Source organism: Trichomycterus rosablanca, chromosome 11, assembly GCF_030014385.1.
Source record: "Trichomycterus rosablanca isolate fTriRos1 chromosome 11, fTriRos1.hap1, whole genome shotgun sequence".
Taxonomy (NCBI): domain Eukaryota; kingdom Metazoa; phylum Chordata; class Actinopteri; order Siluriformes; family Trichomycteridae; genus Trichomycterus; species Trichomycterus rosablanca.
In genome coordinates, this window is record NC_085998.1 from 23,982,510 (window position 1) to 24,008,680 (window position 26,171).

General features: G+C 39.0%; 1 protein-coding gene across 1 annotated transcript in view; it reads left to right on the plus strand.

The window, feature by feature from the left end:
- The first annotated feature begins 3,743 nt into the window (after positions 1–3,743).
- Positions 3,744–26,171, plus strand: part of rasgrf1 (Ras protein specific guanine nucleotide releasing factor 1) — a 104,896-nt gene continuing 82,468 nt past the window's right edge. Inside the window, exon 1 of the mRNA XM_063005312.1 lies at positions 3,744–4,094. Within this exon, the coding sequence (XP_062861382.1) occupies positions 3,819–4,094 (276 nt within the window). The 5' untranslated portion in view covers positions 3,744–3,818. The remainder of the gene's footprint in view (positions 4,095–26,171) is intronic.

The window sequence follows — 26,171 nt, forward strand, 5'->3', positions numbered from 1 at the left end:
GCAACACAAAGGAATTTCTGTTTCAATTTTGTAGCATGCAGCTAACTTGCACCTCATCTCCTACAGACAGCAGTACCTGCCCAACGAATGGCAGGTCATCGTACTTGACAATAACAAAATCTCAGGGACCACTTCATCAAAAACATAATTATTAATATTCATTGTAATTACTGCTCTTATTAAGGAAGACTAGACTGGAAAAAAGTGGTTTTAAAAACATAATTTTAAAACATTATAAAGTCAGTATAACAATGTCATTGTCAATTTAGTGCAACAGCGAAATTCTGTTGCACTGAATGACTGTTGTTGTACTGAATGACAGAAATTTTACTTTAGCACATTTAACAGTTATCCCAGTGGTTAGCAAAAGCTAACATTGACCTTAGCTCAAAGACATTTCTACACATATTCACATTTAAATGTTAATAACCTTGTTTGTTTACAAGATTAACCGTAATATTACGTTTTCTGTGTTGTACTGAATGACACTCAGTTTTGTTCTTTAATGTACTGTGTCAGTAAAAAGACATTTTTATCAAATAATGTTAAAATGCATTGACCTCGTGTGTGTGCTGAAGGGTCCCCAGGAGTCTTCTTTTGTTGTTATAATTGGTCACATGACTGCAGTAGCTTGATTGCATATTAAAATAAGGCTTTTTATTAACATTGTACTGAATGACAACTGAAGATTGGGAAAATGGGGACTGAAAGTATCCTGAATATTATTAATATTAAAAAACACATCTGATTGAATATTATTTAATGTCACACATGACATTTGTACAATTATGCCAAAGCAGTAAATTTTAAGTTTTACTTAAGATTAATTAGTTTTTTCTTAATGTTTTATTACTTAAAGAGGTAGGGGGACCGTTGCACTGAATGACATTTTGGGGGTTTCAAGGGTTATTTTTTCAAAAATCATACATTTTCCATAAAAATTACTTTAGGTTTCAGTAAAGATGTACAAATGGAGTAGATTGAAGGTATATCCACTTATATTAATATAATTGTATATTATTTATCAAGTGGGGACACTAAAAAGTTACGTCTCGTCTGTGACCCATATATATATATCTATATCTATATCATGGCTGGATTACTGACCGGGCAAGTGGGGCCAGCGCCCAGGGGCCCTTGAGGTCAGGGGGCCCCGGGGGGGCCCTTGCCCAAAACATTTTGCGATGCCTATCAACATTTATGATACGATATATTTTTATTTCCGAGGGCCCTCCATTTTAAGGATCCTCTGACTATTAGGGACTTTGACCCCAGGGCCTCTTGGGGGCCCTAGCCATGCTTTTGGGGCCCCTAGCCATGCTTTTGGGCCCTAGCCATGCTTTTGGGGGCCCTAGCCATGCTTTTGGGCCCCTTATGAAAATGGATGAGGCGTTGTGGCACTGCTCTGACTTCGACTTCTGGCTATTAGGGGTCCTAGGAAAGAGGGGGGCATATTTTTAGAGGGTTATGAGAGCCCCTACCAGGGGGCCCTAGAGAAGAGCAGGGCATACCATTAGAGGTGTTTGCCCAGGGGCCCAGACTATCCTTAATCCGTCCTTGATCTATATCTATATATATATATATACAGTGTGTCACAAAAGTGAGTACACCCCTCACATTTCTGCAAATATTTCATAATATCTTTTCATGGGACAACACTATAGACATGAAACTTGGATATAACTTAGTCAGTAGTCAGAGTAGTCAGTGTACAGCTCGTATAGCAGTGTAGATTTACTGTCTTCTGAAAATAACTCAACACACAGCCATTAATGTCTAAATAGCTGGCAACATAAGTGAGTACACCCCACAGTGAACATGTCCAAATTGTGCCCAAATGTGTCGTTGTCCCTCCCTGGTGTCATGTGTCAAGGTCCCAGGTGTAAATGGGGAGCAGGGCTGTTAAATTTGGTGTTTTGGGTACAATTCTCTCATACTGGCCACTGGATATTCAACATGGCACCTCATGGCAAAGAACTCTCTGAGGATGTGAGAAATAGAATTGTTGCTCTCCACAAAGATGGCCTGGGCTATAAGAAGATTGCTAACACCCTGAAACTGAGCTACAGCATGGTGGCCAAGGTCATACAGCGGTTTTCCAGGACAGGTTCCACTCGGAACAGGCTTCGCCAGGGTCGACCAAAGAAGTTGAGTCCACGTGTTCGGCGTCATATCCAGAGGTTGGCTTTAAAAAATAGACACATGAGTGCTGCCAGCATTGCTGCAGAGGTTGAAGACGTGGGAGGTCAGCCTGTCAGTGCTCAGACCATACGCCGCACACTGCATCAACTCGGTCTGCATGGTCATCATCCCAGAAGGAAGCTGACGCACAAGAAAGCCCGCAAACAGTTTGCTGAAGACAAGCAGTCCAAGAACATGGATTACTGGAATGCCCTGTGGTCTGACGAGACCAAGATAAACTTGTTTGGCTCAGATGGTGTCCAGCATGTGTGGCGGCGCCCTGGTGAGAAGTACCAAGACAACTGTATCTTGCCTACAGTCAAGCATGGTGGTGGTAGCATCATGGTCTTGGGCTGCATGAGTGTTGCTGGCACTGGGGAGCTGCAGTTCATTGAGGGAAACATGAATTCCAACATGTACTGTGACATTCTGAAACAGAGCATGATCCCCTCCCTTCGAAAACTGGGCCTCATGGCAGTTTTCCAACAGGATAACGACCCCAAACACAACCTCCAAGATGACAACTGCCTTGCTGAGGAAGCTGAAGGTAAAGGTGATGGACTAAACCCAATTGAGCACCTGTGGCGCATCCTCAAGTGGAAGGTGGAGGAGTTCAAGGTGTCTAACATCCACCAGCTCCGTGATGTCATCATGGAGGAGTGGAAGAGGATTCCAGTAGCAACCTGTGCAGCTCTGGTGAATTCCATGCCCAGGAGGGTTAAGGCAGTGCTGGATAATAATGGTGGTCACACAAAATATTGACACTTTGGGCACAATTTGGACATGTTCACTGTGGGGTGTACTCACTTATGTTGCCAGCTATTTAGACATTAATGGCTGTGTGTTGAGTTATTTTCAGAAGACAGTAAATCTACACTGCTATACAAGCTGTACACTGACTACTCTAAGTTATATCCAAGTTTCATGTCTATAGTGTTGTCCCATGAAAAGATATATTGAAATATTTGCAGAAATGTGAGGGGTGTACTCACTTTTGTGATACACTGTATATATACAGTATATACACCATACACAAACTTATATGCACATTTGCACAATATTGCAATTATTATATAATATCTCTGCTGCTATATAAATCCTACACTGCTTACTGTATATCAGAATATGTTTTTTACCTCACTTATCGTTTACTCAGTACCATGTACTGGCCAGCACTTCATCTGTCTTTGGTCCCGCCCCCTTCAATGTATTTACATTAGAAATGTATCTTGTATTGTAGGTTCTAGTATTTATTGTACTGGCGCAGTGGTAAATGACACAACATGTACAACGTGAAATTAAAATGAAACATTTTGCTCTCTCTCTCTCTCTCTCTCTCTCTCTCTCTCTTTCTCACTCACTCCCTCTCTCACTCACTCACTCCCTCTCTCACTCACTCACTCGCACGATCTTGCGCTATAGCGTTCAGGTCGCGCGCATCTCTTTGCGTCGCTTCAGACGGCGTTCTCGGGAGACGTTAGGATGCGCAGTTACATGCACTCGTGTTTTTTCTTTGTGCTTCGTCGCGTTTTTACTCCAGCACGTACACTGCGGCTCATCGCTTCTTAATTACAAGGATTTGCTGAAAGAAGAAAATGTGAGGAACCCTAGCGAGATACGGTATCTCGCGCGCGAAAATGCAGAAGGGAATGCGACTCAATGACGGCCACATTACCTACCTGGGTCTTTTGGCAAAGAAGGATGGCACAAGGCGAGGCTGCTTGAGCAAGAAGAGCTCAGACAATACGAAATGGCACACCAAGTGGTTTACGCTGCTGCAGAACATGCTCTTTTATTTTGAGAGTGAGACGAGCTCGCGGCCCTCGGGTTTGTACCTGTTGGAGGGCTGCGTATGTGACCGCTCACCCTCCCCTAAACCTTCACTTTCCGCCAAGGAGTGCTTTGAAAAACAGGTAGGAACATAAACTTTCTAGTTTGGGTTTTATTATTTAGGTTGTGATACCCAAAACCGTCAGTGGATTTTTTCCTCCTAAGTTTTTAAGTGACAGTAACTTGGTGTCACGGTATTCCGGACAGTGTAAGTATTCTTTACAGTGGACATTTATCAGTAAATTGTCTTTAATTCTACGCGTGTAAATAGAACATTCAAACACAACTGCAAGCAGTGTGACTTATTCCCTTTCTAACAGTAAAATAAGAACCCATGTCCATTTGCTCGTGTAAATAATATAATGTAAATACGTAATTAACTGAGGAACACTAAACGTGGGTGGGGGAGGGAGGGTAAAGAGCGAATGTTGATGCATATGGATTCCTAGTAAGATTGTGGCAAGATTCTGGCTATTCATTTTGGCTATAATTTTAAATAAACAATCAGTGCCTAAAGGTAGGTATAGTGTAACACTTAAAACCACTGTATGACAGGCTGCCTTACATAAATTGTACATTGTACATAAACATCCACACACAAGGACTTATAATAAGGAAAAATCATAATTAAAAAAGCAAGATGCATGTTGCATTCTTTCCATTTAAACCACCTCTTCATAATGATTATTGTTAACTGTTCTGGTTTAAAATGGTTATGTGTGAAGTAGCTTATGCTTATTTAAGAGAGAAAGAATGACGCTAGATAAAGCAGTTGATGAACCTTAGAGTCGCCATCATGCAGAAAATTGGCGTCAAATCAGCGTCTGTTTGACGTATTGATTTCATTCCTGCGCTGTTATTAATAGCAGCCTACCTTGGCAACTGCATCTTCCCCTCTGATAACATGCTGATAAAAATACAGAAGCTTATATGTAAACTTAATATTATATGTTTGGGTTTCTGACAAACATGTTGACATTATGGCCAAATTAATTACTTGTTGGAGGTGTCAGTGATGAGTTTAATCAGCTTAATCCTAATAGTTTAAATCTGTTTTATTTTAGTGGGGATTGGCCAGATTGTTCAGAGAAATCTACTGGGATTGTGACATCTATTTAAAAAAAAGGTTTTTGCTGTAGTTAAGACCAATCTGTTTAAGATGTTATTGTTAAGGGTTGGTGTATTGCTAAGAAGTAAGCTCCTATGAACCACAGAGGTTAGTGTGCAGAACTTACTATACGTTGTGGTGAACAATGCACCAGTGAGCACTGTCTTTGGTTCTAATACCACCCTTGTGGTACGCAATCTAAAATGGTTATGGCAGCCATTCTTGGGTAGTGTTGGTCTCTGGGGTATCCAGGCGTAGAGCAATATACTGAGCTTTCTCACCATGGTGTAGTAAATACAACCTGCAAATGCCTGTATCAACCACCAGATCACTATATTCATGCATTACTATTGTATATGAGCAAATATACAAAGTTTTTAATATAAATTAGATTGTCTGTGCTTCGGGCAGATTAATAAGGTTTGTAATAATAGCCCTATAATACACCAACATGACGACCTTTGTATTTGGCTTCTTAATTGTATTTAAAAATAATTGTATTGAAAGTGTGCTGTGCTCATCATTCCATTTTATTTATACATATTCAGACCACAAAATTTGGAGTGCTGCAGAGATTGTCCATTAGACAGGTACTCTCATCTCTACACAGGACGTTTGGAGGTTTTTTGGCCATCTTTCTTAGCCTCCTTACCAAGACCTTTTTTTTGCTCGGATAGCCAGTTTTTCCACCTGACCAACTTTAGGTTTAAGGTTGTGCCAAGCTCACATTTTAAAATTACTGAACCCACTGTTGTTCAGGGGACTCTCAATTTCTCAGATATTGTTTTATATTCTGATTTATGCCTTGCCACAGTTTAATCATGGATATTCACATACAGTTCACATGGACTGCCTGTTGCAGTGTTAACTTGACAAGCTTTCTTATACCTGAATGCTTGTGATAAAAATAAAGCTCTCAACATTACATTATTACATCTTCCAGTAAATAATGGGTGTTTTTGTTGCATCTTTGGTGTATTGCAATGCTATTTAATTTACCAAAAGGTACAGCAAAATCATGTGCAAAAATTAAACCTGAATCACTTTTGCCTTTAGCAATATGTATATTCAAACATTCAATAGTGTTTATTTGTAAAACTTAACTAATAATCTTGTTAACATTTACTTGCTGCTGGATTTAAGTTCAATTTATTATATTGTTGTTATTGCCATCCCCCCACTTTAATATATCTGCATTTGAGCCCATGGTTCCTATGGCAACTCATATTTGCATTAGCAAAACAGGGCCAACTCATGTTGCACTGGCGACAACAATATAGTACTGTGATGTAAATTTATTGACATGCAGCTCTTCTTCTCACATATTTTAGTAAGAACTGCAATATTTGCTGCTGGTTAATAAAAACTAACTCATATTTGCTGTTGTATTTTTGCCTCATTTCCATGTGTACGGAACATGTACAAGCCTGGGCTCTTCTTCAGACATAAAATAAGAGCAAATAGGAAAAAGAGTCTTCATCAAAAAAGCATGATGCATAAGAAGAGGCTGAAATTGCATGTGTTATTATGTATTTAGGATTGTGACTGCTTCTATGCAGTATAATATGCTGTCGTGAATAATGTTTTGTTTAAATTTCTAATCATTCATTGTACTTAAATAGCTTGGGTTTGTGAAGCAGCAAAACATTAGTCACATTCTGCATCAGCTAGAGAGCTTGACAAGCCTTAATGCCCTTAAGCAACAATAAAGCTCATCATAATGGAAAAAAGAGATGCTGCGAGAAATCTCTATTGTTTTCCAACTCCTGTTGTTGACCTATAATCTACACTGATCAGCCATAACATTAAAACCACCTTGTTTGTACACTCACTTACCATATAGAAGCACTTTGTAGTTCTACAATTACTGAATGTAGTCCATCTGTTTCTCTGCATGCTTTTTTTGGCCTGCTTTCACTCAGTTCTTCAATGGTCAGGACCCCCACAGGACCACCACAGAGCAGGTATTATTTAGGTGGTGGATCACTATCAGCCCTGCAGTTACAATGACATGGTGGTGGTGTGTCAGTTTGTGTTGTGCTGGCATGAGTGGATCAAACACAGCAGCGCTGCTGGAGTTTTTAAATACCGTGTCCACTCACTGTCCACTTTTTTAGGCACCACTACCTAGTTGGTCCACCTTGTAGATGTAAAGTCAGAGACGATCGCTCAACTATTGCTGCTGTTTGAGTTGGTCATCTTCTAGACCTTAATCAGTGGTCACAGGACGCTGCCCATGGGGCGCTGTTGGCTGGATATTTTTGGTTGGTGGACTTTTCTCAGTCCAGCAGTGACAGTGAGGTGTTTAAAAACTCCAGCAGTGCTGCTGTTTCTTTTCACTCATACCAGCACAACACACACTAACACACCACCACCATGTCAGTGTCCCTGCAGTGGTCTGAATGATCCACCACCCAAGTAATACCTACTCTGTGGTGGTCCTGGGAGAGTCCTGACCATTAAAGAACAGCATGAAAGGGGGCTAACAAAGCATGCAGAGAAACAGATGGACTACAGTCAGTAATTGTAGAACTACAAAGTGCTCCTATATGATAAGTGGAGCTGATAAAATGGACAGTGAATGTAGAAACAAGGAGGTGGTCTTGTGTTATGGCTAGGGCTGTCAAACGATTAAAATTTTTAATCGCGATTAATCTCAGAATTTCATATAGTTAATCGCGATTAATCGCATTAAAAAAAAATTCTGTGTAAATGTTATAGAAAACAAGGATTTTTAAGTGAAATGTTACAATTACAATGGTGAACACATTTTATGCTAAATGTACTGATGTTAAAAACTGCTGGGACAAGAGAGAACTGTAAGGGAGTTTTATTCACTCACATACTAGGCAGTAATACTATCCAGTGGTTTAATGGACGTTTCTACACGAACTGAGTGTGTTTAGACTAGGGTGGCCAGATTCATAGTAACAAAAAAAATTCATTACACCCCAAAAAGCCGGACATCTTATTAGGAACAGGGGGACATGCTACTGCAACACACAGAATGAATCCAGAACCCATATAACAGTTTTTGACCAATTTAAGCAAGAATTATATAACAAATGACTGTTTTACTCACTAAATGTTGTGTCTTTTCATATTTAGGTCCGTTCATCGCTGCCTCAAAAGTTTACTTTTTGGCATTTTCACCGCGTTCCTGATCATGAGAGCTGAGTGTTTACAAAACAGAGAGGGCGGGCGAAATTCAACCACCCAATCACAGACTAGCATTTAGAGGGCGGACCTTCTCCGATTGGCCAGTGGTAGCTCTATAAGGAGTCAAATGAGGCTGTTAAACCAATGAAATACAAAGCATTTGTTTCGACATGTACCTGAGCCAATGGTAAATAATATTGATCAAAAATGAAACCAGTTCACTCCAAAAGGAGGATTTTTAAGTGTCCGTCCTAGCGTTACGTGAATGGAGGACTGGCAGCTTCTTTATTATGCAAGTGCATTACTACGACACTACCACGCTCGGTAACATTATGTTAACAAACCGCAAATAAAAAACGGTGGCAAGTCCGACATTAAAACGTTTGTTCTACCAGTCAAGTCTCAACATGAACTAGAATTTGCGTTAACGGCACTAATTTTTATAATCGCGTTAAATTGAGATTGCGTTAATGCGTTATTATCGCGTTAACTTCGACAGCCCTAGTTATGGCTGATTAGTGTAAATAGTGCACAGATGTTTAAATGACAATATAGCAAGATCATTTAATAACCTGACTGTATATCTTAATTAGCTGTAGGATGAAGAGTTTATCAGTCTAAAAAGATTTCTTTTTCATTTCCACTTATTTTGCATTTCCCCTTTTTGGACAATCTAGTTATTTTCAATTCCTGTAATTGTGATTTCTCTGCCTCTTGCACCACCCTGAGCTGGCTTCATTTTTTTGCTTATTTTGACCAACCTGCGTCAGGTTCCCATGGAAAATTGTGCTGGTGCCATGACCAGTTCCAGAGATTGCAAGGAGGAGAAATACCACCCGACCATCCTTCCTTCAGACTCCAATTATGTCTGTTGAGCTAGAGTATTTGATTTCTGCACAACCTGAGTGCTTGTGAAAAAAAAATGACAGAACAGCAACTGTAATATAAATGTAAATTGTTGTGCATACTGGATATGGCTCCTTGTAATAGAAATTTGATCTAATGATCAAATGGCACCATGTAAAAAAAAAAAAAAATCCCCCCTAGTTAAAAAATGACCATAAAATGGGTCACTAAAATGATGCTATGTGTGTCTATGGAATAACATGTTTTTGGCAACATGATTAATTTCACACTGTTTGGACATCATGGCTAGCCAGGAACTACTGACCAGCCAAAGCCTGTCCCTGGTTAAAAACTTTAAAATCCCATTTCATTACATTAGCAGGCAGGGCCCTGTATGTGGGGGTTGTTTAGGTAGATTATAAGGGCCTGTGACTGACAGTGGGCCCAAAAATATTAGAGCATTAGATTAATTGAATATTAAATTATCAAGCTGTCATTATTATTTTTTTCATTTCCTTGAACCTCTTTATCGTGGTCAGTGTCAGGGATAATAATAGCTGCTAGAGTTGAACCTGGAGCTAAGCAGTGGTGTGCTAGTGTTATAGACAACTGTGCCACCCAAGTGCTTTATCATAATACATGATCAGCCATAACATTAAAACCACCTCCTTGTTTCTACACTCACTGTACATTTTATCAGCTCCTCTTACCATATAGAAGCAGTTTGTAGTTCTACAATTACTGACTGTAGTCCATCTTTTTCTCTGCATGCTTTGTTAGCCCCCTTTTGAACTATAAATAAATTTGACTTGACTTGACTTGTGCTGTTATTCAATGGTCAGGACCACTACAGAGCAGGTATTATTTAGGTGGTGGATCATTCTCAGCACTGCAGTGACACTGACATGGTGGTGGTGTGTTAGTGTGTGTTGTGCTGGTATGAGTGGATAAGACACAGCAGCGCTGATGGAGTTTTTAAACACCTCACTGTCCCTGCTGGACTGAGAATAGTCCACCAACCAAAAACATTCAGCCAACAGCGCCCCGTGGGCAGCGTCCTGTGACCACTGATAAAGGTCTAGAAGATGACCAACTCAAACAGCAGCAATAGATGAGCGATCGTCTCTGACTTTACATCTACAAGGTGGACCAACCAGGTAGGAGTGTCTAATAGAGTGGACAGTAAGTGGATACGGTATTTAGAAACTTCAACATACCACCACCATGTTATTGTCACTGCAGTGCTGAGAATGATCCACCACCCTGCTCTGCTCTGTGGTGGTCCTGTGGGGGTCCTGACCATTGAAGAACAGGGTGAAAGCTGGCTAAAACGGTATGTAGAGAAACAGATGGACTACAGTCAGTAATTGTAGAGCTACAAAGTGCTTCTACATGGTAAGTGGAGATGATAATATGGACAGTGAGTTTAGAAACAAGGAGGTGGTTTTAATGTTATGGCTGATCAGTGTATATAGAATATTTTATGTAATATTGGGAGCCCACCTCTATTTATTACTAAATACAATTCAAGCAATTGAGAGTTAAGGGCCTTGCGCATGGGCCCAATAGTGGCAACCTGGTGGTTGTGGGGCTTAAACAGGCAACCTTCTGATTACTAGTCCAGTATCTGAACCACTGAGCTACCAATGTTTTAAACTGATATACGAATATGTAAAATAGAATATGCTTTGATTTACATTTTTATTGTTAGTATGCTCGGTGTGTAATTCTATTCTATTTACTCTACGCTTTTTTTTACTGTTTACTCTTGTTTTCAGTTTTTACAATGTTGTTTGGTTGCATGGTCTGTAGCAATTCTATTTAAGTCCTCTATTTTACCTCTGTGATGCCAGAAACAAGTTTTTGTTTCTAGTGTTTTCTTTGTCACAGTGCACAGTCTTTGGTTTTGTTTAGTTTTTAAGGCTGGTGTGTATTTGTGGACTTTTAAGTATTATTTTTGTCTGTCTGTGTTACCACTTCTTGTAAGTAACACGCCATCAGGAGCATGTACAAATACTTTGTAACTCGCAAGTGTAAAATGATTCAATCTGAATATTTTGAAAGGATTTTAATACACATACAGTACCTTCAATAAGTATCTGTCCCTGAGTTCTTTTAGTTTTGCATTCTTAACACACTAAATGACTTATATCCATGAAAAAAAAACAAGGCAACTTATGTTGTGACTAATTAGTGACTATGGTCCCTATGTGCCTGTATGCTCGTCCAACAATGTCTGTGCATGCTCCTAATGAGATGGAAAATGTTGTCCTAAGGGGACCTCCTCCCAAACCTAGATCAGGGCATTAGTGAACTTCTGAACAGCCTGTGGTGCTACTCGGCAGCATTGGATAAATAAATGTCCTTACATAATGTCCCAGAGGTTCTAAATTAGATTCAGGTCTGGAAAATGTGACAGCCACTCAATTGCATCAATGTCTTCATCATCCAGGAACTGCCTACACACTGCACCAGGGTACGGTCTGCCAATGGCTCTGAGGATATCATCCTGGTACCCAACAGCAGGCAAAGTATCACTGGCTATCACAGGGATATTTGTTTGACCCTTCCAGTATGTCTCTTTAGACCATTATGGACCCACCACTAAACCGGCCATGCTGGATGCTGTTGGAGCTAGCAGAACTTTTACCACTGCATCTCCACACTTCTTCACATGTTTCAATTGTGCTCAGTGTAAATGTGCTTTTGTCTGTGAAGAGAACGGCGGACATGCCAATTCTGGTGTTCTCTGGTAAATGGCATCAAGCTGCACAGTGCTGGCCTATAGGCACAGGTCCCACTAAAGGACATCCTCATGCTACCCTCATGGCACCTGTTTCTGATAGTTTGGTCCAAGATTGGAGTGCTGATTACATTTTTGGTCAATGTGCTGTTTTTAGATTTATTTAATTGTGCTTTAGAAAGTCACATAATAAGTTAAATCAGAGAATGTAACTTTTTAAAAATATTTTAAACCCACAGTTAATTTACAGACATAGTTTTGACATAGTAAACAAACTTTGGCTATAGAGGGAGCATGCTCCTTAAAGCTTTTGTATCCAGCTTTGTATCTAGCTAAGCGAAAGATCAAGTGCAGCCGCAATTGTCTAAGCTAAATGCACTAATGTCCCGGGTAAGGAGGGTTACCATTGCATGGACTGAGGGCAATGGAGAAAGTAGAGGAAAACCCGATTGCTTGGCTGAGAAGCCGGACATTTCAGCCGGCAAGGAAACCACAGTAGGGATTAGCTATTTTCTACATATCTTACATATTCTACATCTAAACATCAGAAACCTAGGACCTAAGATTAATGAGATTAGTCTCCTGTCTAGAAGCAGTAAGGTGGCTCTTCTATGTGTCACAGAAACTTGGCTAAAATTGAGAAGGTGGAGGAGTATGTGTTTATGTAAGTGCAATTAAACTTAAAATCATGATGAAATTAAAGCTTCTCCAAAGCCACTCCTTTGTTCTCTTGACTGTGTGCTTGGGGTCATTGTTATGTTGGAAGTTTCGCCCCAGTCTGAGGTCCAGAGTGCTCTTGAACAGGTTTTTATTTCAAGGATCTCGGTGTACTTAGCTGCATTCATCTTTCCCTCTATCAGGACTAGTCGCCCCGGTCCAGCTGCTGAAAAACATCCCCACCTCATAATGCTGCCACCGTCATGCTTCACTGTAGGGTTGGCATTAGCCAGGTTTCCTCCAGACATGATGCTTGGTATTCAGGCCAAAAAGTTCAATTTTGGTTTCATCAGACCAGAGATTTTGTTTCTTTTGCCTTTTGGCAAACTCCAAGCGGGCTGTCATGTGCCTTTTACTAAGGAGTGGCTTCTGTCTGGCCACTCTACCATATAGGCCTGATTGGTGAAGTGCTGCAGAAATGGTTGTCCTTCTAGAAGGTTATCCTCTCTCCACAGAGCAATACTGGAGCTCTGTCAGAGTGACAGTCGGGTTCTTGGTCACCTTCCTGACTAAGGCCCTTCTACCCCAATCACTCAGATTGGCGCGGTGGCCAACTCTAGGAAGAGTCCTGGTGGTTCCAAACTTCTTCCATTTACGGATGATGGAGGCCACTGTGCTCATTGGGATTTTCAATGCTGCAGACATTTTCTGTACCCTTCCCCAGATCTGTGCCTTGATACAATCCTGTCTCGGAGGCCTACAGACAATTCCTTGGACTTGTCCCTGGCTTGGTTTGTGCTCTGACATGCACTGTCTATTATGGGACCTTATACAACCCCTGGCAAAAATTATGGAATCACCACTCTTGGAAGATGTTCTGTCAATTGTTTAATTTTGTAGAAAAAAAAAAAATCACAGACATGCCACAAAACTATCATTTTTCAAAATGTCAACCTTCTGGCATTAAGAAACAATAAAAAAAAGAAACAAATATAATAGTTGTGGTCAGTCACAATTGCTTTTTTTAGATCAAGTAGAGGAAAAAAATATGGAATCACTCAAATCTGAGGAAAAAATTATGGAATCACTCTGTAATTTGCAGTTTAAAAACAAAACATCTGCAGCAGATTAGATTTGCTAATTATTCTTCAGTTTAAAAAGAGTGCTTACACCTCGGAGAGCTGTTGCACAAAGCAGATTGTCATGAATCATGGTTCCAACACAAGATATGTCAGTTGAAACAAATGAGAGGATTATAAAATTCCTTCAAGAAGATAAATCATTGTGGAATGTCGCAAAAGATGTTGGTTGTTCCCAGTAAGCTGTGTTTAAAATCTGGACCAAGTACAAACAAAATGGGAAGGTTGTAAAAGGGAAGCAAACTGGTAGACCAAGTAAGACATCAAAGCATCAAGATAGAAAACTTCTTGAAAACAGAAAATGCACAACAAAACAAATGAGAAACAAGTGGCCGGAAAGTGGAGTCAATGTCTGTGACTGAACTGTAAGAAATCACCTAAAAGAAATGGGATTTACATACAGAAAAGCCAAACAAAAGCCATCATTAACACCTAAAAAGAAAAGAACAAGGTTAAAGTAGGCTAAAGAAAAGCAATCGTGGACTGTGGGTGACTGGATAAAAGTTATCTTCAGTGATGAATCGCGAATCTGCATTGGGCAAGGTGTTGATGCTGGAACTTTTGTTTGGTGTCTGTCCAATGAAATTTATGAAGATAACTGCCTAAAGAAAACATGTTAATTTCCACAGTTGTTGATGATATGGGCCTGCATGTCGGGTAAAGGCACAGGGGAGATGGTCTTCAATAAATGCCAAAGTCCACATTGAAATTTTGGACGCTTTTCTTATTCCATCAGTTGAAAGGATGTTTGGTGATGATGACTTCATTTTTCAAGATGATAATGCATCTTGCCATAGGGCAAAGGACGTGAAAACTTTCCTTCAAGAAAACATATAATGTCAATGGCATGGCCTGCAAATAGTCCGGATCTCAATCCATTTGAAAATCTCTGGTGGAAATTGAAGAAAATGGTCAATGACAAGGTTCCAACCTGCAAAGCTGATCTGGCAACAACAAGAGACAGTTGAAGGCAGATTGATGAAGAATACTGTTTGTCATTAGTTAACTCCATGCCTCAGAGAGTTTAAACCATTATAAAAGCCAGAGGTGGTGCAACAAAGTAATAATGGTGCAGTGTTTTCTAATGATTCCATAATTTTTTCCTCAGATTTGAGTGATTCCATATTTTTTTCCTCTACTTGATCTAAAAAAAAGCAATTGTGACTGACCACAACTATTATATTTGTTTCTTTTTTTATTGTTTCTTAATGCCAGAGGGTTGACAGTTTGAGAAATGATCGTTTTGTGGCATGTCTGTGATTTATTTTTTTTCTACAAAATTAAACAATTGAAAGAACATCTTCCAAGAGTGGTGATTCCATAATTTTTGCCAGGGGTTGTATAAACAGGTGTGTGCCTTTCCAAATCATGTCCAATCAACTGAAATTAATCAATCACTCTGTCACGAATCCAGCCTCTCTGCCACGCCCCTGTCTCTGGGAGCACATGGTTGGGGTGGTTTTGTTTATAGTTTTAAGTTGATATCCCTCATGATTATTGGACAATAGCTAATGATTCAAAACTGAACCTCATTGCAGGATGAATGCTTATTGTATAGCAGAAATGTGCTGCAGATCATTTAGTGGAGGCTATTTTGATGGTTACGTTGTTTGGTCATTGTTTGGACTCTTGCTGTAAGAATCATGTTTTGTAGTTCATGTATATTGCTTAAAGATCTTGGTAAGTGAAGGTGGTCTTGTATTCTAGTTCATGTATCGTGTTGTGAAATCTGGTTTAGAGAATCATGTGTAACTTAGCTTAGGGTGTAGGATAGTTTGGGATCAAGTTTAATGTGTATGTACATTAGCAATTAGCATTTAGCATAGTTCATGTGTTTCTGTGTCTTGTGAAACCCAGCCTTGTCAACTGTAATAATGAATACACTTTATGTAACATCTCGGCGTGTGTGTCTGCCCTCATCTTCCAACATGAGCTCTTCGTTACACACTCAAAACCAGAAGCCCCTGGAGGTATTTTTGTAGGGCTCTGGCAGTGTTCCTTTTTGCACAAAAGAGAAGATACTGGTCTTGCTGTTGGGTTAATACCCTTTTACGACCCCGTTTAGCTCTACAGCCAGTTTCCTGGTAATAATAATAATAATAAATAATAATGTTTTATTAATATAGCACCTTTCTCAATCTCAGTGTCGCTTTACAGAAGAGGAAGGATAGAAATACAACCTTGAAAAGGAGAGACTTAAAGGAAGAAACAGCTTGTAACTAGCAAGTGTAAAATGATTCAATCTGAATATTTGAAAGGTTTTTAGTACACATACAGTACCTTCAACAAGTATTTGTCCCTGAGTTCTTTAAGTTTTGCATTCTTAAGACACTAAATGACTTACATCCATGAAAAAAAACAAGGCAACTCATGTTGTGACTGATTAGTGACTATGGTCCCTATGTGCCTGTATGCTCTTCCAACAATGTCTGTGCATGCTCCTAATGAGATGGAAAATGTTGTCCTAAGGGGACCTCATCCCAAACCTAGATCAGGGCATTAGTGAACTTCTGGACAGCCTGTGGTGCTACTCGACAGCACTGGATAAATAAATGTCCTTACATAATGTCCCAGAGGTTCTAAATTAGATTCAGGTCTGGGAAATGAATCCAAAAAGGAAAGGAAGAAACAATAAAGGAAGAAACAATAGAACAGTCATTGAGAGATTGAGGCAGAGAGTTCCAGAGATAAGTAGCTACAGCACTGAAAGATATGCCACCCATTGAGCAAAGTCTAGTGAGAGGCGTAGAGAGGAACCTGCCACCAGAGGACCTAAGAGAGCGAGTGGGAATGTAAGGATGTAGGAGCTCATCAAGATTAGCTGGGGATAAATGGATATACAGAGTTACAGTATGGACCAGAGTTTTTGCATCACTAAGGGAGAGTAGAGGTCGCAGCCATGCAATGTTGCTGAGATGGAAAAAAGCAGATTTGTTAGAGAATTGATGTGGGAGAGATGAGTTGAACAGTACTCCCAGGTTCCTAACAGTAGGCGAAGGCTTCAACAGGACATTGTCAATGTCAATGGCAAAGTTTGGCATGAAGTTAATGATATTCTTGGTCCTGTCTTGTCAGAGTTTAATTTTAGGAAGTTATTCTTTAGCCAGGATTTCAGTTCAGTAATACAGGCTACAGAGAGAGTGGAGTGATTAGCAGCATACTAGTAAATCTGAATGTTATCGGCATAACAGTGGAAGCCAAGGTTGTGGCAATTAATAATTTTACCTAAAGGAAACATCTAAATAAGGAAAAGAAGGAGGCCAAGAACAGATCCTTGGGGAATGCCTTGGCTTATGGGCACAGTGGATGACTTGTGATTTTGACAAACTGCTGCCTACCTGCAAGTTATGAGCAAAACCAGACTAAGGCCGTTCCAGAGATTCCAATTGAGGAGAGGTGGGCAAGAAAGATTGTATGGTTTTCTGTGTCAAAGGCAGCACTAAGATCCTACAGATGCTAAAGGAACACATATCTGCAGCAGGCAGTTATCTCTTCCAGACACAACTTTCTTGCGATGGCATGTATGGACAAGTCATGAAGGAGCTGGACTACTTGTGCAACCTAAATGGGCTTCAGGTACTACCTCATTCAAGAAGGATAAGGAGACTCGTTCAAGAAGGATAACTAGAAAGTATTTGTCTGTGGCCATCATCTGCAAAGCCGTTCCCTTTTGGGGGGAGTCTTGCTGGGTTTTGCTGTTGCCTTTCCAGTGTACCAGTTGTCACTTTCATTTACACCAAAGCAGTTGAAATTGATTTACAATCACTTATTCTTCGTAACTAGACAGATTATTATCCCAAAAGTTTAATGGACTTGGAGTTATGTTCTGTATTGCATATTTGCATATTTATCACACTAAATGGCTTGAAATTGATAAAAATAAGGAAGATAAGAAAAGAAAAAAGAAAAAATATATATAAGGGGCGAGAGTGCTGTTTAATTAAAAAATGTAAATAATTTAATAAAATTAATGTCACTCTGTCACAAATTCAGCCTTCTCTGCCACACCCCTGTCTCCGAGAGCACATGGTTGGGGTGGTTTTGTTTGTAATTTCAAGTTGATGTCCCTCATGATTATTGGACAATAGCTAATGATCCACAACTAAACCTCATTGCAGGATGAATGCTTATTGTATAGCAGAAATGTGCTGCAGATCATTCAGGGGAGACAATTTTGATGGTTACTTTGTTTGGTCATTGTATATTGCTTAAAGATCTTGGTTAGTGAATGTGGTCTTGTATTTTTAATTATATTAAATAATAAAAAATTGATTTACAATCACTTATTCTTCCTAACTAGACAGATTATTAAGATTTAATGGACTTTATCACACTAAATGGCTTTAGATTTATAAAAAAAATCATAAGGAAGATAAGAAAAACAAAAAAGTAAACAAAAAAATATGAAAGTAGCTTTAAGTGATTATTTTATTTATTGTAAAAGTATTTTAAAAGGTTATGCAGCACCTATATCACTCAGGTGAAACAGTACATTTCTTCTAAACCTAATTACTGGTTGTGCTACCTTTAGCAGCAACTTCAATTGAGCACTTTTAAAAACTTGACAGAAGTCTTTCATGTTGCTGTGGAGCAGTATTGGCCCCATGTTCTTTGCAGAATTAATTTGAAGGACTTGATTAATTTAAATGAGTTTAAATGAATTTAAATAGCCCAAACTGCCTCTTTAAGGTCCTGGCACAACATCTTAATTGAGCAAAGTCAAGACTTTGATTGAGCCATTCAGAGGTGAACTAAATAAATAAGCCAATAGCACATGATCTTTAAATCATGTTGACAGAACGTTTTTTTTTATTCAAAGTTCGATTCATTATGGAGTCACCCAGGCCCTTGAAGTGGTCATACATCCCCACATTGTCACACTACCACCATCATGTAGAATTTCATTTTAGACTGCCCTGTTAGTTTTAGGCCAAATGTAATTTGACCAATGTCTTCCAAAAAACATACTTTCTACTCAAGAGTCCATAAAACATCCCAAAAAGCTTAGAGGTTATCAGCGTGCTTTTTTGGCCAATGTAAACCAACCAAAGTGGTTTTTCACCTTGCAGCTTTTGTTTCTATTTCCCAGTCCCCTGATAACTGGACAATCATAGTTTGTCTATTTCAGGGAAGATTCATCACTATAACTTTGAAGCTTGGAAATTGGGCAACTTCACACAGGGCCAGTTCGTGTTGGGTTATGTTTTACTTTAAGTAAATAAATAAAATATTTAAACTGTAATAAAACATTTAAACTGTAGTTTTTCTTTTTGTTATGTTTAGTTTTTTTTTAAATTATTTATACATTAGTTTATAGACAATTAACTTTGACAATACTCAAAAATGGAGGCAAATATTTTTGTTCATTTCAAAGCGTTATTATTATTATTGTTATTATTTTTAAATATACATATTTTTTTAGTTTAAACAGAAATCTTTTGTTTATCTTAAATTCTTTGCACCTTTGCACCAACTGTAACATCACAGACTGGAAGGTGAACAGACGCTTCACAGACGCTTCAGGTGAAAAATGGAATAGGCTTTAATATGTAGGGCTGAACCAAAAACCGTAGTCAAAGTACGATCAAGGGTTGAAGCCAGATGAAAACCGAACCAAAGCATCAAATCAAAAACAAAGTCCAAAAGGGAAAAATGGTAGACAGAAACAGAATCGAAAACCAGAGACAATCACTCAGAAAATACAGTACAAAAAGGGCAAGCCAAAAATCAAAGTGGATGTACAAAAATGGGTCAATGCACGAGATAATCAAACAGAGCAAGGACGCTCAGTATGCAGCTGAGTAACAGTGGCAATACTTTGCAACGGGCTTCACAAATAAACAGGTATTTATACCGGAAGTGAGTTAGAATTCAGGTGAGGCTGATCTCGCAGTCAAGTTCTGATTGGCTAGTTGAGTCACAGGACTGACTGGTGCATCCTGGGAGTTTGAGTTCATTACAGCAGATAAGTCTGTAGAGAAACTGGAGATGCGTGACAGAAACAGACGTGAGGAACAGATCTATGCAGCAGCTTAGTATCAGTTTGGAAAAATAAGTGTCATACCATTCTTACTTTATCTGTCATACTGTTTATTCCTGAATAGTTTGTTTTCTTTCTCTTTTCATGGAGTATAACTGCATGTATTGTCTGTCTGCTGACTTTGAATTTTTATGATTAATGCAGGAAAAAGTAGTAATTTTAAATACATACATTGTAAATTATAAATGTTACTTTTGGAGGGCAGTGACATTGTGCAGCCGATGTCTTTCTGTGTTGACCGGCAGAGGCGGCACACATGTACAGATGTGTAACTGATGTGTCAGTTTATCTTGATTAACAATCACTTGTGCCTTATCATATTGTGACTTTATTCTGTCCACTTTTTCCATTGCAAGCTGGGAATGTTTTGTGTCTTTCATTTGTTACTTTGTTTTTATTTATTTGGTCACCTTTTAAATGAGTGATTTTTTCCCTTTCTGATAGTGGTTAGTAATATTTTACCTTGATTAAACTTGGATTTACTTGGTTTTCCATAGCAAGGCGTATCCAGTCTTTGTTACAGCTTTTGGTGGAGTTTCGTATAATCAAATGTGTACTTGTGTGCAAACTCGCAAAACTATGTCAAGCTATTTATATTTGCATTTAAGTGTAAGTAAGTCTTAGCAATACCAGGAGATAGTGTTCTGTCCAGGTGTCCAGGTGCTACCACTGGTGTAATGGATTTAGTGTTCCATTTCCACTTTTTAACCTTTTTGTTTTTTTTGTGACTATGTTTTTGTCTTAATGACACATTAAAATGTAGCAATGACATTTTATACTTGTCGGTTCAAAACTCAACTTTGCCATCTGGCTGGGCTGGGCGCCTACATGAACAACGATTGGCTGTTCATACAGGGTGGGAGCTGGATAGGGACTTGCTGGCTGATTGATAATGCCTGCACAGAGTCGAATAATAATTAGGATCAATGTGTGGCTCTCCATACACAAAGCTGATCCGAATATGAACTTGCCTTGTGCAGGTGAAATGACACGTGTTGGAGGGGGCGTGTGTCAGTCTCGCTCTCCTCAATCAGGGCGGGGATCAGCATCAGTAGAGAGGAAGCATAATGCAATTGGGTAATTGGATACGCTAAAAGTCAAGAGAAAAGGGGGAGAAAATGAACAAAATATATATAAACAATGTAGCAATGTTAGTTTTCTTGTAATTCATTTAAGCGGTGTGCATTATGTTATAAATTAAAAAAGGCTTTAAACAGTTAATGTGACTTTGATAAAATATTGAGATTACACACAAACTTGCAAACTAAATTTAATGATAATCAACAGCTGTGAATGAAACTTTTTAATAATTTGGCAAGGCTTAATAGCTCAAAAATGCCACAGCCTGTCTACAAAATAAAGTCTAATGGGTATTTAAATCTAGTCATGATCTAATTATAAAAAGCACAGCACATCTGAAAAATGAAACAAGATCTCAAAGGTACTGTACATCATGCTATGCTAAACCTAGTCAGTAAACTTAAATGTAGTTGTTAAAATGGCTACTATAAGACCAGTCACTAATTTGATAGGTAGTGTCTGTGTCTGGAGTCATAAAAATTGCATTTACATAAAAAGTAGCCCATACTGAAAAAACAGCACAGTGGCTTAGTGGGTAGCACTGTCGCCTCACAGCAAAAAGGTCCAGGTCCTTTCTGTGTGGAGTTTGCATGTTTTCCCCGCGTCTGCGTGGGTTTCCTCCCACAGTCCAAAGACATGCAAGTGAGGTGAATTGGAGATACAAAGTTGTCAAACAAAGTGTTTGACATTAAACTTGTGAACTAATGAACCTTGTGTAATGAGTAACTACCTGTCCTGTCATGAATGTAACCAAAGTGTAAAACATGACGTTAAAATCCTAATAAACAACAAACAAACCACATAATGCCTATTAGACAAATTTTAAAAACACATGACAGACACTTGTCTGGTCTGACGATACTAAAGTAAAACATTTCATCTTACCTGTATATATTTATTAGGGATGCATCGATACCATTTTTTCCCAACCGAGTACGAGTACAAGTACATGTGTTTTTGTACTTGCCGATACCGATACCTATACCTATTTAGAATGATGCAATCTGGAGCATTATGGAATAGTGTAGTTTTTAGTGTAAAATAGTGCAGTGGAACAGTTGCTTGGGTTGCCATCACTAATTGTAAAAAAAAAAAAACACCGCACAGACATCATTGAGAAAGCTTCTGACAAGCTAACGTTAACGTTCATTAATAAACGCACGTAATTAACGTTGTGCACATCATACATGCGATGCGATTCTGCTGATTGAAATATTTACTTTAAAAGGATAATACAGTCCGATCCCATCTGAGCCGATTCAATCAGCACATACATTCGTGGTTCACCTCGGTAAATCGTAAACGACTCTGAGTCGGCTCCCGCTCTGTGGTAATAACCAGTATAATTAAGCCTGAGCTTTATAATGTAAGCGAGTCACACAAAATGTTCTGTAGTTATTGGTGTTTATTTACAACCGCATCCTTCATTATAACAGTAAACACGGAGAGATAACTGAGAAAAGAAGCTTAAAATGAGTCGACTCCTGAATCACTTATATCGACACTGTGAACAGAGTATTGAACACAAACACGTCCTATAACAACGGTCGCTGCTTTTGTAACCGGTTATCTTCGCTGTTAGCTCTATTTTGAAGGTTTTTTTTTTTCAAACGGAACTAAATAACATTAAACGTGCGTGTGAGCGTGTGAGAATAATTCAATCTGTCTCCCGTGGGTGAAAAATGAATTGCTTTAGTTTTAGAAGTAAAAAAATCTCGCAATGTCACGCCCCCCGGTCAGGCACTCGCGCCCCCCCCAGACAAGCACTGCCGCCCCACAGGTTGAAAACCCCTGCGTTAACGCAGCAACGTGCACTAGGCACACGGTATCGGATGTTTAGTATCGGAGCCTCGTTTGCGAGTACGAGTACGAGTTAATGAGCGCGGTATCGGGCTAATACCCGATACTAGTATCGGTACTCATGCATCTCTAATATTTATAATATATTTTTCACTTATGCAGTACTAAAACGCCTTGGGTGATGCAGCTGTACGTTATGCTAGCTTAATGCTACAGGCCGGCATCTACACAGACATGGCCAATCATGTATGGATAGAGGCGGTGTTCAGTGGCTGAAACCCTGCAATGGATAGTTATCTTGTCCTAGGTATTCCTGGGTTCCACTCATTGCTTCTAGCTGAACAGTATCAGTACATTATATTTATCATTAATATGATACAAATCTACTTAGTGTGTTGTCTAAAGTTTGGGATGTTTTACTAAATTGTTGAATGTACATAAACCTAATCTGGCCACTGGTAATGCGTAGTTCACACTACACGATTTTTGCCCTGATTTTCGCTCGCCGACTGGTGGGTAAACGGGGAGGAGGTTTATTTATTTTTTCTCCTTGCTTTTACGCTGCAAATCGGCACACAAACAACTTTGAAAGCTTGGTGCTTGTTGACGTGCATTTTTGGATATAGTATCAATAAACCCCTTGTCACTTCTCGCGTGTGTTTTTGTGACAAAACGTAGTTTGGGAGACCAGATAGACTCGTCTGAGATTCCTCACCTCATGATGGTAGATCATGTAGTGTGAAACCCCCTATCGCTGATCAGTTGTGTAGTGTGAAATACACAACGACTGAAAAGACTCCCGAGTGCAGGAGATTCAGTTGTGTAGTGTGAACTGTACAGCAATCCAAACAACTGGAAAGTCGTGTGAACTTGGCATAAGTTGTTGTGGTCTGCAACCAGCAACATTATTTTTTATGTGATGAATGGAAAGTCTACACCCTGGCCAAAACAGTAAAGTAAAAAAAGTAAAAAGCTTGTTTTATACACTTTTAATAGATTGTTCTGTAATGATAAAAACAACATTTTATGTAATTAGTTATCAAATTCCAATTCAAATATTAGGTGGACATTATTTAAAATGAAAATAAGCATTCTTTATTCTTAAAGTGGTAAAAACATGTAATAAAATTACATGAATTACATTTAAGGTTTTTTAAATAGCATACAGGTTGTGTTCTTTACTGATTCAAAAAGGTTTGTTTTATTGAGCTGCCATTTATTCATTCAATTATATAATCATTTATTACCTCTTCATAAGGGACCTAAGGCACACTACATTTCACCAGTACTCAGAGACTGATTTCAAAATATTAAACTTACAGTATATGTTGTAATATACCAGTATGTTGTAAAGTTACCCAAAATACCTTAGATTGTTACAGTTTCATTACTTTGTTTTAAAAATGTTTTGTTATATAATAATTTAAGGAGCCTCTAAAAAGCCCTGCTTCTGCTCCTCTTCTAAGTCAACTGTTTTGGTTGAATTTATAGGGTGTAATGAGTAATGTCAATGCAGTGTTTTATAGCTATTTTAGTAGGGCATTCCTAAGCCACTGTGGAAAGTTTGGAACTAAAGACTATTTTACCGACCTGTTATCAAATTAAGTTGTCTGTTTCAAGAAAGTCAAGACACTGCCACCTCATATGTAACAAGACAAACATTAAAAGTATAAAATAAAAATAAATTAATTTACTGTTATTCCATGGACACTTGGGTGGCACAGTGGTCTATTACACTAGCCCACCACTTACCCACCATATTAGCAGTAATACAGTATATCACATTACTTGAATGCTGTATATAAAATACTGAACGGGCTATTAAGCACTGTGCTATTATGTCTTTGAATGAATCAATTATTATGAAACTGAATGAATCAAAACAGGTTAATATGTATATGTTTATGATCTACATTAAACTAGTTAGCCATGTTTAGATAAAAACTCAAAAACTCATTTGCAAACATAACTATCAACAAGTAAACCAAGAGCTAGGGCTGGGTGGTATATCGCAAATATTTAATATATACAGTGAAGCCCGAAATTATTCATACCCCTGGCAAATTTTGACTTAAAGTTACTTTTATTCAACCAGCAATTTTTTTTTTGACCAGAAATGACACAGGTGTCTTCCAGAAGATAATAAGACGATGTACAAGAGGCATCATTATGGAAAAAAATATTTCCCAGCTTTTATTTACATTTGAACAAAAAGTGGCATGTCCAAAATTATTCATACCCTTTGCAAACTGTCACAGTCTATGGGAAAATCCAAAGTTCTATACCATTCCAAATAGTCCAAGCTGTTCTAAAGCATCCTAATTACCCTGATTCATTGGGAACAGCTGTTTTAATCAACTCAACAGGTGAAAAACAGCAACTCTCTGCAGTTGGTTTGTGGACAGTCATGGCTAAGACAAAGGAGCTCACTAAGGACCTGCGGCTGTGCATTGTGGCAGCTCACAAGTCAGGAAAGGGCTATAAGGCCATATCTAAATGTTTTCAAGTTCCAGTGGCTACAGTGCAAAGTATTATTAAAAAATACAAGACATTCCGCACTGTGGAAAATCTCAGAGGACGTGGTCGGAAGCCAAAAGTGACACCTGTGCTGGCCAGGAGGATAGTGAGAGAGGTGAAAAAGAATCCAAGGATCACCACCAAGGCCATCCTGGTGAATCTGGGCTCTGCTGGTGGCAACGTCTCAAGGCAGACAGTCCAACAGACACTGCACACTGCTGGGTTCCACGGACGCAGACCAAGGAGGACGCCACTTCTCCAGAAAAGGCACACAATAGCTCGCTTGGCCTTTGCAAATGCTCATCTGGACAAAGAAGAAGACTTCTGGTCTTCTGTTTTATGGTCAGATGAAACAAAAATTGAATTGTTTGGCCACAATGATGTATCCTTCATTTGGCGTAAAAAAGGAGAAGCCTTCAACCCTAAGAACACCATCCCCACTGTCAAACATGGTGGTGGGAACCTAATGATTTGGGGGTGTTTTTCAGCCAATGGACCAGGGAACCTAATCACAGTAAACGGCATCATGAAAAAAGAGCAATACATCAAGATTCTCAACAACAACATCAGGCAGTCTGCAGAGAAACTTGGCCTTGGGCACCAGTGGACATTTCAGCACGACAACGACCCAAAACACACAGCAAAAGTGGTGAAGAAATGGTTAGCGGACAAAAACATTAACATTTTGCAGTGGCCCAGCCAGAGTCCTGACTTGAATCCAATTGAGAATCCGTGGAGGGAGCTAAAGATCAGGGTGATGGCAAGGAGACCCTCCAACCTGAAAGAGTTGGAGCTCATCGCTAAAGATGAATGGGCAAAAATACCAGTGGAGACATGCAAAAAGCTGGTCAGCAATTATAGGAAGCGTTTGATTGCTGTAATAGCCAATAAAGGCTTTCCTATTAATTATTGAGAAGGGTATGAATAATTTTGGACATGCCACTTTTTGTTCAAATGTAAATAAAAGCTGAGAAATATTTTTTTCCATAATGACACCTCTTGTACATCGTCTTATTATCTTCTGGGAGACGCCTGTGTCATTTCCGGTCCAAAAAAAAAATTGCTGGTTGA